General features: G+C 65.9%; 1 protein-coding gene across 1 annotated transcript; it reads right to left on the minus strand.

Moving 5' to 3' along the window:
- Positions 1–197: 197 nt before the first annotated feature.
- HR (HR lysine demethylase and nuclear receptor corepressor) lies at positions 198–12,177 on the minus strand. Its single transcript, XM_065040928.1, is given in 21 exon segments — positions 198–416; positions 497–616; positions 700–858; positions 933–1,072; positions 1,139–1,240; positions 1,328–1,458; positions 1,581–1,650; positions 1,791–1,962; positions 2,047–2,253; positions 2,354–2,514; positions 2,650–2,746; positions 2,864–2,985; positions 3,083–3,169; positions 3,255–3,404; positions 3,474–3,682; positions 3,993–4,173; positions 4,606–4,957; positions 4,960–5,409; positions 6,098–6,919; positions 10,663–10,789; positions 11,719–12,177. Coding segments are annotated over 19 exon segments (3,753 nt in total). The 5' UTR covers positions 6,878–6,919; positions 10,663–10,789; positions 11,719–12,177; the 3' UTR covers positions 198–353.
- Between the last annotated feature and the right edge of the window lie 546 nt (positions 12,178–12,723).

The following is a 12,723-nucleotide window of genomic DNA, read 5'->3' on the forward strand; positions in this document are numbered from 1 at the left end:
TGCACCTGTCTTTGGGACGGTCTTTTGTGCCCAACAGAGCAGGGCAGAGCTGCACCTCAGACCCCAAAGCTCCAGGCAGCGATGAGCTGTGGTGTCCCAATGTTTCCCATCTCATCCCACCAACCCCGCGACATCCCTGACCCCAGATGGGGATGAAGGGACAGGCGCCATATAGGATGGAGACCCTGACACAAATGCTGGTGCTGTCGGTGGCCCTGGCTCGCTGCAGACACTTTATTCCGCGGCAAGGAGAAAAGCACCAAGCAAGAGGCACCCAGCCCCAGCTCCCTGTGGTGTCTTGGCTGTGAACTTGGCCATGGCCAAGCTTGGATTGAGCATCCTCCCCGTGTGTCTCACTTGCAGCCCCGCAGGACTCCCACCGCCTCCTGCACAGCGCAGAAGATCATGCCATCCAGCTGCAAGGGTGCAAAGGGGGGGTCAGCACCTCACACCCCGCATCGGGACCCCCCACGCACCCCCCAGACCACCCACTCACCTGGGCATGGAGCTGGTGTGCGGCCCCAAAGGGATGGATGCTGTGGTCCCGGAGGCGGATGGCGCTCTCTGGTGAGAGGAACCGCTGCTCCACGCTGATGGTGCTGGTGAGGGTTTGCACCTGTTCATACATGGTGGCATCAGCTGTGCCTCAGTTTCCCCAGGGGGCTTTGGCACAACCACAGCCCAAGTAGAGCTGCTTACCTGGTGGGGAGCCCCGGCGGGGACCAGCACCGCGTCCCCCACGAACTGCAGGAGGGTCCAGCCGCTCACCCCGCACTCCTCTTGCAGCCGCCTCCGCAGCGAAAGGTCCAGGTAGCGGCTGGGGGGCTCCAGCGTGCCTGCCCCCTCCTGCCCTTGGTCCTGCGGGGAGGTGGGGGTGAGCAAAGCCGGGGGTAAGGGGGACCAGGGCTGCTCCGGGAGGTGATGGCACCCACCTTCTGCAAGAAATCGCGGATGCGGGTGGCATCCTCGGCACGGAAGATGTGCCACAGGGCACCGGGGCGGCTGCCGGCATCCCAGAGCCGCTCCTGCAGCTGCACGTCCACACTGTCCGCATCGCCTTCCCGGAGCAGGGCTGGGGGCAGAGGGGTGCTCAGGGGGGGTTTGGGGTGGGGGGACCCCCACCATGCTCCCACCTTACCCTCAGGTGGCTCTGCCGCAGCGTGCACCAAGATGCTGATGGTGTCGGTCGGCTCCACCGTCAGGTTTTTGGTCCCAATATTTCGGTCCCGGGGATGCACACCTGGGCAATGAGGCAAGCATCGTCATGGCTGGGGGGTGCCCAGTTCACCCCCAAAACACACACCCGGGCACCGCTTGTGACACTCACCATAAGCTGCACAGACCCGTGGGCGCAGCCAGCGCCAGCCCCGCTGGCCCCGCAGGTAGGTGGCCAGGTTGAGGCGGCCGGTGGCCCCGCAGTACTCAGGCAGCGGGAGGCTGGCACGCAGGTTGGCAGCGCTGGGACACAAACGTGTGTGACACCGGGACAGCAGAGCCGCTCCCACTGTACCCAGCCCTGCATCCTGCAGCAGGATGTGTCCTGCATCACCCACCCCGGCAAAGCCTCTGCTGTCACCTACCGGCACAGCTCCATGTCCCCAAAGCCACTCTCCAGCTTCAGCAGGTCCCCACCATCCAGCTCCAGGGATGCTGCGGGATGGAGCATCATCGCACATGGGTGTTGTGCCACCAGCACCTCCCGGGGAGGGGGGGAATGCACAGGCTGGCTCACCCCCTCCTCTACACGCCAAAATCACACTTGAGACCCCACAGATTCATGGCCCGCTTACCCGCACTGGTGGCAAAGCCATCCCAAAACTCCCGGCTGCTCACGCGGAGGCGGCTGCCCGGTGCCCGCAGGTTCACCACGGCCACCGCCTGCTCGCCCCGCACCGGGCGAAAGGACTCCGGCCCCCACAGCCCCCGCTCCAGCCTCTTCTGCAGCCCTGAAACAAGGACGGGCTGCCCGGGCAGCCGGGGCTCAGCAGGGCTGGGGGGTCCGCAGTGTCACCAGGGGGCTGGGGGGTCTTCGGGGTGGGGGTTCACCTGGCCCCGCCGCCAGTGCTCCTGGAACAGTTGGTAGTTGCTGGCGTGGCCGGGGTCATGCAGCCAGAGCAGCCCGCTGGGTGTCAGGGTGCAGGGGGACCTTTTGGGGCTGGGCGGGCTCAGCTCGCCCCCCTCCTGCCTCTCCTGGATCTTCCTCTCCACCACGCGGGCGATGATGCTGTCTAAGATGCTGGTCAGGCGGTTGTCCTGGGGGAGCGATGCAAACCCCATCAGCCCACCTTGTCCCCCCCAGGATTGCTGAAGAGTTTCGGGGGGGGGGGGGGTCCCTGCCAGCCCCAGGACTCACGTTGGCGGGCGAGACGGGGGCGAAAGCCATGCGCACCCCATCCTGCCCCAGGCACAGCTTGACGGCGGTGGAGGCCAGGAGGTCGCAGAGGGTGCCAGGCTGCACAGCCACCCGTGGCGGGGGCTGCCCCGGTGGCGGTGACCCCCGCTCAGGGCTCTCTGCTTGGGGGAGAAAGGGGCTCAGGGCTGCCCGTGTCCTCCTCCAAATCTCACTCCCCGGAGGGATGCCCCGCAGCATGCCCAACACCCCCCGGAGCAGGGCTGTGCCCACAGCGGGGGGGGCACAACTAGCCCTACCTTCCTTGATGGGACGGGAGGTGTCGGTTTGGCCATCGCTGCTGTTGGGGAGGGTGAGCACCGCGGCCCCCGGCAGCTCCTGAAACACCCCGTACATCTGGAGGGGATGCATGTCCCCTGTCCCCAGGGCTGGTCCCCACCCCTAGACACCCTGTTGAAAGGGTTGGGGTGCACCTGCCCTCCCTTCCCCCCCAACCCACAGCCCCCCCCTTACCTGGCTGCTCCCCGGGGGCTCTGCCGGGCTCCGCTCAGCAGCCCCCTCCCTGCACGGACAATGTGACTCGATGTTGAACTTGACCCTGACCTCGTGCAGCAGCTTCCAGAGCCGGCTCAGGACTGGGGGCAGATGGGGACAGATGGGGACAGGCAGGTCAGCCCCGGACGGTGCTCGGGTGTGGGGTTCCAGGGTTTGGAGAGGGGGGGACACACTCACCACGGGTGGGGATGAACTGCGTGGGGACAAGGGACGCGACGTGGTGCTCCTGCCCGGGGATGCACTGGGGTGGCCGCGCTGGACCCTCTGCGTCAGAGAGAGGGCGCGTTCGTCCCCACCAAGCCCCCACGGGGGTGTGACACCCCCTTCGCAAGCCCCCTTGTCCCCGTACCGTGGCCGTCAGCCTCCCGCCTGCTGCGGTGGCAGCCGGGACACAGCTGGAAGCCACATCTGGCGCAGCTCCAGTGGGTGTTGAAGAAGCCGCGCTGGCAGGCATCGCAGAGCTGGGGGGCTCCTGCCCCCCGCCTCCAGCCCATCACCCCTGCGGGAAACACAGCCCTCAGCCTCCCCGGTGTCCCCAGTGTCACCCCCCACCCCGGTCCCCACTTACCCTCGTGGGCTCCCGGCCACGTGTCCCTGTCCCTGCATACAGCCTGGCAGAAGTTGTCCCCCAGGACCCTCAGCAGGTATTTGGCCAGGCAGAGGCTGCTGCCCCCGCAGTCAGGGTCGGCCACCTCTGGCTGCAGCGTCCCCCCCTCTGCCTCCCCCAGGGTGCAGATGCCGTCGACAGTCAGGTCCCCACTGTCCCCAAGGGTGAACCTGGGGGAGAGAGGGAATGGGAGGGGCTGCTTTGAAATGGGGTGATGAGGGATGGTCTAAAGTGGGATGACATGAAGGATGCTCTGAATTGGGGTGATAGGAGAGGATGCTCCAAAGCGGGGTCACAAGAGATGCTCTAAAGTGGGGTGACAAGAGGAGATGCTCCAAAATAGGGTGATAGGAGAGGATGCTTCAAAGTGGGGTGACAGGAGAGATGCTCTGAATTGGGGTGACAGGAGATGCTCCAAAGTGGGGTGATGCGAGGGGATGCTCCATCCATGCTCACACACTCTGGTAGCCCCGGGCTCACCTGCGGAAGTGCAGCAGCCTGCAGGTGCGCTCGGGGGGATCTTCCTCCTCCTCCTCCTCACCCTGGGGGTCCCTGGGTGTGCGGGTGGCGCAGGTGCAGCACCGCGGGATGTTCTCAGGCAGTGCAGTGCAGGGAACGCTCTGCAGGCACCACGGCTCCCGGCCAGCGTGGCCCAATGTGGCTGGAGGGGACAGGAGGTGCTTGGGTACATGGTGCATGGGGACACAGCAGCAGGGACTGGTGTGCCACCCTGAGGGCTGGAAACTGGGCCAGAAAGTGGGGCTGGAAAGTAGGGCTGGATTGCAGAGGTCAGGGCTGAGATGGCAGCGTGTCCCCAAGGAGGGCTCTGACCCAGCGATGGCACTTGTCACCCCCCTGGGTGTCACGCCCCAGGGTGCTGTCCTGCCCCAAAGGGACGTTTCTATAAATCCCCACCCTGGGAGGTTGTGCCAGACCCAGTGCTGGGAAAAGAAACCCAAGCACCCCAGGTTACCCAGCCCTTGCATGTCCACAGTTCATATTTTGGGCACCAGGAACCAGGATGCAAAACCTCCCCTGGGAATCTGGCGCTGTCACCACCCTATCCCCATCTCCACCGTGCACCCCCTCTTACCTCCCTCTCCCAGCTCCATCCTCCTCTCCTCTGGGTCCCCTCCGCTCTCTACATCATCACCTGCCGTGGCCACGTGCTCGCTGGCCTTTGTGCCCCTCTTGGCCACCCCGGGCCCGTCGCCGGTGCCATGAGGGCGCTTGGCCGAGCGCTTGCCCGCCCCGGCCGGCTCGGGGCCACTGTCCTGGTGGGGGCCCTTGCAGCGCGGCAGCGACTGCTCTGAGTGCCGCGTCAGCCACGTCTTCTTCAGCTTGGTGTGGTTGCTGGAGGGGCATGGAAAACGGCCCCCGGGGATGCCCAGGGGGGGCTCGAATAGGTTGAGCACCCTGCAGCCCACCCCTGGGCACCCATTGCAGCCCGATGTGGTGCAGAGACAAGTTGGGGGGGGTCCGACTTGGCGAGGGACAGCGGGTCGTGCCCATCCACGAGCGGAGGAGATGGGTCGGGGTCTCCCGGGGGGGAGTTTTGGTAAGCCAGACACTCGTCTTTGGGCTGGGAGGGTCGGCGTTGCCCCAGCTCCAGGTGGAAATCAGTGCCGGGGGGCTGTGTGCCCAACCAGGGGCCCCCGCAGCCCCCCGACCTGCCGGGCTGCAGGAGGAAAAGAGGGTGGCTGGAGCTGGGAGGGGGCGTGTGGACATGGGGGGCGGGCGCCGCCGAGCTGCCCCCCACTCGGCCATCCCTCCATGGGGCTCCCGTCAGCTCTGGCTCCCGCTCCCCAGCTCCATCCTGGCCCTTGCCCAGCAGCTGCGATGGTGCTTGGTCCTCGGATGGGGAGGGGAAGCCAGGCTCTTTCTTCGGGTAAAACTCCTGGAGGGGAGCAGAGGGGGTATCAAGGCTGCTGTCACCTCCATCCCTGTTGTGCCTCCATTACCCACATCATCGGGGGGTGGTGATGGGAAGCACCACCAAGCCCTGCCTCAGTTCCCCCACAGCCCTCCCGAGCTGGGCAGTTGGCCAGTGCTTCCGTGGGGTGCCCGAGTCCCCTCTGCCCGCATGGGAAAGGAATGGGGAGCCACGGCGGCGCGGGGCGTGACGGGCGCACCCACGGGCTGGCAGCGCTGCCTCCCGCCGCCCCCGTGCCGCAGCTCCTGCCGCGGTGACTCAGCCCGGGGGAGGAGAGCATCATCCCCCTGGGCACATCGCCCCATCCTTGGGGAGCCCGGGACCCCCCCTGCCACCGCGCTGTCACCCTCCCGAGCTATAGGAGTGAGTGGGGGCTGTGTCTCCCTTCGGGGTCACCAACACGGGGCATAGCCTTGGTGCCAGCATCGCCTTTCGCAACCCGCCGCTCCCAGCTGAGTTCAGCCAAGGCTGGAGCCTGTTGTCACCCAGGGGAGCCAGGGTGAGCCCGTTGTCACCCAAGAGAGCTGAGGTGCACTGGGGAGCTGAGCATCCCTGATCTGGAGCCAGAGCCAGGGGAGCCATAGCTGTGCCACCACCAGAGCTGTACCACCACCAGAGCCACGTGCCACCGTGGCCACCCGGGGCTGCCTACCTTGTCCCCTGAGCTGGAGCACTCATTGAAGGTAGTCGGAGCCATCTTGCACCTCGACGGGAGCCCCAGGTAGACGGGGTGGCCCCAGGTGGGCACATAGGAGCCCAGGTGCCAGTCCACCCCGGCGAAGCGCCCGTCACCCATCGCCCCTGCTCCCTCTGGTCCCCCACTGCCAAACTGAGGGTCCCCTGGGGGTCCAGCGGGCAGCAGCGAGGACAGGAGGAAGGGGCTGTGCTTGGCGTCCAGGAGGAAAGGGCAGTGGCGGAAAGTCGGGGGGTCACCGTCTCTGTCCCCTGCAGCGACGTGGGGCTTGGGGCGCTGGCCGTCCAGCCCCGGGAAGGGCAGGGGGTAGCGGTGGTGGCTGTAGAGGGCCAGGGGGGCCAGCATGGCCTCGGCCCAGTGCGGTTTGGGGTGCTCCTTGCAGGGCTCAGCCCAGCCCGCCTTGGGCTGCCCGTTCCTGGGCAGGAACTCAGCTCCATCCTTGGGGCGGCACAGGGTGTCCCGCAGACACGGGGAGGCCACCGGGTAGGGACAGCCCAGCCGGCCACCGGCCAGCTCCCGGCTTGTCCCCAGGCAGCCCTGGGAGCCCCTCCAGGGACACCCTTTCTCTGTTCCGTAGCTCAGCTTGCTGGGCTCCATGTAGCCTGAGAGTCCCAGTTCAGCAGCAGCGCTTTGGGGCAGAATCATCCCACCGCTCTCCATCCCGCCGGCATCCTGCGCCACATCCTGGGCTCTCCGCCATCGCAGCGGCGTCTCCACCATCCTCGTGTCGCTGGCCATGATGCTTCACCGCTCATCTAGTGCTCAGCACCATCCCAGACCCTGCGGACAGGGAATGGGACATGTCACACCACGCCAAACCCTGCTGGGGTTGCAATGGGGGAAACTGAGGCACAGGGATGCTGTCACCCCCCAGCTCCATCATCCCGTGCTAAGATGCGAGGCTCCCTGGTACAAGGAGGGGGTCGCAGGCTCCCATGCACCACGGGGTCCCACCTGGGATGGATGCACAGTTTCAGGAAGGGCACGTGGGGGGAGCCGCGGGTCCCCCACCCTCGTCCCGTCCCCTCCGCTCCCAGTCTGGCCCTGCGCCCGCCTGCTGGCACCCAGCGCGGGGAGGCCTTGCCCCGCACAGGCATTCGCCTCCGGCCAGGGCTGGGCTGCGCTTCCCAGGAGGGTTTGCAGCGAGGGGGGAGCTCCCAGCAGGGCCCCCCCGGTAGAAATGCCTGGGGAGATTTGCTGGATTAACGCTGCTCCGTGTCCCGGGCCACACGCAGACAAAGAGTTCGGAGTCGGTCCTTGCAGGACCTGGGGGGTCACAGCCTGTCCCGGCGGAGCAAAAGCCACCCGCTGTCCCCCAGACCACCCTGCCCAGCAGCTGGAGAAGCCGAGGGGACAGGCGAGTGTCCCTGCAAACCTGCAGCACTGCTCCGCGGTGGCACAGAGCTGCCTCAATGGCTGGCAGGCAGCTGGGATGGGGACAGGAGGACCGTGTGTCCCCAGAGCCACCTGTCCCTTATCAGGGGAGGTCAAAGTCCCCATTCCCACACTATTGCCTAAATCCCTGCTCAGGAAGCACCCAGCACACACCCCCCGTCCCTCTGGGACAGGGCACAGCCCCCTCCCGGTGTCCCAAGCCCGTCCCACTGCACGCCATCCCCAGGGTCCCCCGGGGCTCGCCATGTTGCCCCCTGTCCGTCATCGCATCCAGAGCACAAGCAGCTGGTCCCACAGCTCGGCAAGCAGCCCCACCACCCCACAGCTACCTGGAGGGTCCATGGGGGACCCCACCGCCTCCCCCGTGGTGACAAGGACGAGCGGGGGTCTCTATCGGTGGCACCAGGTCCCAAAAAGGCGAAGAGCACCTAGACCCACAGGCTGAAGGGGTCTGGCTCCGGGATCTGGAGGAGGCAGAAAGCCGCCCGGGTGGCCCTGGGGACGTTCTTCTCCGAATGCCGGAGCTGGAGTTTTCGATCCATTGGCATCGGGGGTTCTGTGCTCGTCCTGCCGATCGTCCTACGAGCTCCGGGTGTGCTGGGTTGGGGGATCAGGGCGAGGGGCACCCAAGGGTGCGGTGGCAAGCAGGACCTTCCCGCGGCTCTAAGCAGCCTTGAGCATCTTGTGGCAAATGATGGCAGGAGAAGGTGGTGTGTGTGCAGCCTCCGCCGGCTCCGGCAGCGACTGGGAGGGCGGCTGAGCTGCCGGGGTTGCTGACGCTGGGGAACCGGCGCGGTGCCGGTGGTGCCACCCAGCCCCGGAGGCACCGGCGGCCGTGCCAAGGGCGGGCAGGTGTGCTGCGCTTTGCCCCGCGCGAAGAAAGCGCCTTTTGTTCGGCAAAAACACAGCCGAGACGCCCCGTCGCCGATGAAAGACACCGGCCGCCCGCTCCGGGCCAAACTGGAATTGGGAGAAACACCGGGATGCGCCAAACACACCAGCCCCAGTGCCGGGGGGGGGGTGGGGACATGCCTGGCATGGAGCACGTGGCCACCTGGGGGTTCGCGACCCCGCCGGTTTTGCCCAAACAATAAGGATCTGGCCTCAAGCTGTGCTGCCGCTTTGCCCGTGCGATGGTGCCGAGTCACCCTGTCTCGCAGCTGAGCCTCGTCCCCCTGTCACTGTCCCTTCCGCTGCCTGGGATGAAGGCACAGCTCCTCTGCCTCCCCTCCCGGCTGCACGGGGGACAGGGTGCAATCGGAGTGGCTCACATGGAGCACAAGGATGCTACAACCACATCCCGCTGCCCACCCAGGGGTACCCAGGGCCATTTAACCCCATGTCCTGCAGCCACTGGGAGCCATCACCACGCGGGTGCCCACGCAGCATCCCCCATGCTGCACCCCCATAACAAAACAAGGACCCCAAACCCACCGAATCCCCCGGGAGCGACAGATGCTCCAGCCGGGTACACAGGGCAGCAGGTCACCCTGAGGTGGGGACCCTATTTCTGGGGTCTCAGTGAGGGACATGGGGGACAACCGGTGCCAGGGGGGTTTCTATAAGGTGTGCGTGTCCCAGGGCCACCCCACTCGCAGCTCACGCACTTACATAAACTGCAGCGGCTCCGCACAGCCTCCCCCAGCATGGCACGGGGGGCCGGGGGCAATGGGGTGACGGGAGGCCAGGGCCCGCGTGAGCCGAGCAGCGTGATTAACATCAGACCTACGGGCTTCGTTACAGCTCAGCAGCTGCCGTGTGGTCTGGCCCTGCTGGGAGCCGGGAGCTGCGCTTAACCCTTGCCACAGTGCCGGGTGTCACCAGGGTCCCTTCGCATCTCTCCCACCTCCAGGACCCCCTCTCCTTGAGGAGGGGAGGGCTGGGGAGCCCGGCTGGGACTTGCAGCACCCATGGGTGCCAGGGAACAGGGAGGGGACCCAGACAGGGCTCGGGGCGTGGGCGAGCCCGCACCTTCCTGCGATGAGAAGGTGCTGAAAGAGAAACTCTCCTCCCTTTCCCTCCCTGGGGATGGTGGCTCCGGCGGGGCTGGGATTGAGCCGGCAGGTGGGATGGAGCCTAGGAAGGGGTACAGGGGTCAGTGGGTGCCCATGGCCATCGGGACAAGGGAGCAACCGAGGAGGGGACAAGCAGGGACAACGATGGACATGCCACCCTGATGCTGGTGAGCTGTAAGCAGCCTTTTCTGGGATGGGGGGGGGGGGGCGGGATGCTGGAGGGACAGGAGGGAATTTCCCACCCTGCACTGGGGCAGCATCCCTGGATGCTGCGCCCTCCCCACGCTCCCACGGCTCCTCGCCAAGCCCCCCGGGGTCAAAACAGCCCTCGCAGGCAAGTTCTTCTGGGGCTTGGCCACCATCCCATCCTGGGTCCCCCGCTCCCTGCCTTGTCCCTGCATGACCCACCAAGAGGCCCCCAGGGCAATGCAGGGGGGTCCGGGCTGGGCTCGAGTTTTGCCAGGTCAGGCTTTGCTGGGAGAGAAACTCCACGGGGGTGGCAGTGCTTGGCGGTTTGGCACAGATGGCCCCAGTGCTCCAATCTGCCTGGTTTTTCCCTTAAATCAGAGGGACGGCGAACACCCGCGAGCCGAGCCCTGGCCAGAAAGTCACCGCGGGAGGCCGGAAGAGCCCAAATTAGAATCCTTGGCATCCCTGCCCCGCTCAGCGCTGGGGGACGGGGCAGGATGCTGCGGGGATGCGGGGTGGAGGGACATTGTCCCCACAGTGTCCCCTGGGACCACAGGGGGATGCGTGGCCGTGCAGGACAGGGGGGTCCAGGATGCTTCAGCAGTGGGGAGGGTGGGGGTCCCAGTGCAGAAGGGTCACTGGTCCCACAACAGCCCCTCTCTGCGCTGAGGCTCTGGCAGCACGGGCAGCCTGGCAGCCTTGCCCTGGTGTCCCTGTCCCCTGCCCAGGGTTGCTCCAGGAAAGGGCTCCACAGCCCCCAGACCCACAAACCACCTCCAGCAGCCTGAAATCCAACATGCAAAACAGACTCCACATGCCCCTCTCCAGCTCGCCCAGAGCCCACTCCAGCTCCTTATACATCACAGAGCCCCAACCCTTCCTCCTCCTCCTCCTCCTCCCAGCCCCAGCCCGGCACACACGTACCTGCCTCCACCGCGGCGCAGGCGAGGAAGATGAAGATGCAGGCAGAGGAAGGCAGCCCTGTCCGCCCCCCCTCTGCCCAGCACCGGGCGCAACGGCCGCAAGAGCTTTCGCTAATCCGCACCCAGTGCTTAAAAATAAATAAAAAAAAAGAAATTAAAAAAAAAAAAAAGAAAAGAAAAAAGAAAAAACCCACAAGACGTCAAACCTTGAGGAGTCTGGAGGCTGCGGCGGAGCGGAGGGCACGGGAGGACACTCACTCCCACACGAGCAGCTTTCTGGGAATTAGGGCCGCAGCCCAAGCGCTGCTCTGGCAGCCTGCGCTCCCCTCCAGCCCCGGCTGCCGGGACGGGGGGGACCCGCAAAACCGTGCCACCACCACCCCGGCCCCGCTGCCGCAGGGGCAGCCGCTGGTCCTGGTCCTAATCTCCCGCTTTTCTCCCCGGGGAGGTGAGTAAGCATCGCTAATCCCGCTCGGCTGCTGGGGAGAGACAGGCGCTTCCTCCAGCCTGGGGGCTGCAACCCGACACCCCCTACCCTTCCTGCCCCCCCAGATGGGGAGAGTGGGGGGCACAGCTTCTCTGGGCTCCTTTTGGGTGCTGCATGCCCTCAAGGCAAAGGCTGAGAGAGAGGCAGCTTGTCCCCATCAGCAGGGACCAGGGGACATGGCAGCCAACCCACCTTCACCGACGTCCCCCCCGTGCCAGCCCCACGCACTGTGCGGGGATGCTCAGGGTGGGGGGAACGCAGGGCTGGGTGGTGAACGCTCCGTTCCCCACATCGTGCCCATCACAGGGAGGACGAGCCATCCCAGTGAGCCCCAGGTTGGGGACACAACGCTGTGCCACCCCCTCAGCTCCCCCCCATCCTGTGCCACCCCCTCAGCTCGCCCCATCACCCCCGACTCCTGTTTACCCAGCCAAGCAACCGGTTCCAAATACCTTGTTGTAATTAAAAGCTCGGCCCCGGGGCCAAAGGCTTAGGACGACAGCCAGGGACATGGGCAGCTCTGTGCCACCTGCACCCGGACAGGCTCACTCGGGGTGCCATGTCACCTACCTGAGGGCAGCCGGGGGCTCCTGTCCTCAGCCTGGTCCCCTTTGGTGTCCCCACCACTGGCCGGCCGTGGTGATGGGTGGCACTGATGGGATGACACAAGGAAAAGAGTCCCAGACGATCGGCAGCTCACTGCCCAGCGATGCTGTGTGACCCCCAGCACCCCCAGAGCGTGGTCCCCAAAATCCTCAGCTGCCGGTGCCACAGCTCAGTGACACAGAGCCGGAATCACCCTGGATGCCAGGGCCAGGCTGACTGGGGACAGACGCGTCCCCGAGGGGACAGACAGCTGCGGGGGGGGTGGGCAGCATTCCCTCAGCCGTGTCCTCCCACACCCCCGTCACCTCGAACGTCCCCTCCTGCCACCAACCTCCCACTCGCCATCATCTTGGGGTAGGTGTGCGTTTGGGGACATGATGCTGGGGGGGGACGCAAGAGAGGTGGTGTGTTCCCCCCCAAGCATGGGGGAGGAAGGTCTTACCTGCCTGGCAGTGACAAGGCGGGGGGTCTCATCCCCTGCCCAGCCGAGCCCCCCACCCAGCGCCCCACATCCCCCTCTTTGCCCTGTGGGGTGGGAGGCAGCTGAAACCTCCCCAGGGGATGTCAGAAAAATAAAAAACAGGAGAAAAAAAAAAAAAAAGAAAGAGGCTGCATTTAAACAACGGACATAATTATGCTTTTGATACCGTCTGCTAAAAATACAAGCGCCGTGCCGCGCGGGAGCCATGTGTGCGCGGCCTCACATGGCGCCCGCCTCCAACAGCTGACTCAACGGCAGGGACGGAGGGGGCCGGGGATGGGGAGGCTCAGAGGGGACAAGGGGACACCCTGCCACTGAGGGGGCTGCTCCACCAGGGACCCCCAAACTGGATGGTTTAGGGGGGTGAGGCAGCCCAAGGATGGCACAAGCATGCCACCCCCCTCTCAGTACCCAGTTTGAGATGGGTAAGGGGGAGGAAGGAGATGGGGGCTCGGGGGGTATCCAGCCACTGCAGCAGGATGCTGAGG

This window comes from Columba livia, chromosome 25 (genome assembly GCF_036013475.1).
Source record: "Columba livia isolate bColLiv1 breed racing homer chromosome 25, bColLiv1.pat.W.v2, whole genome shotgun sequence".
Lineage (NCBI taxonomy): Eukaryota > Metazoa > Chordata > Aves > Columbiformes > Columbidae > Columba > Columba livia.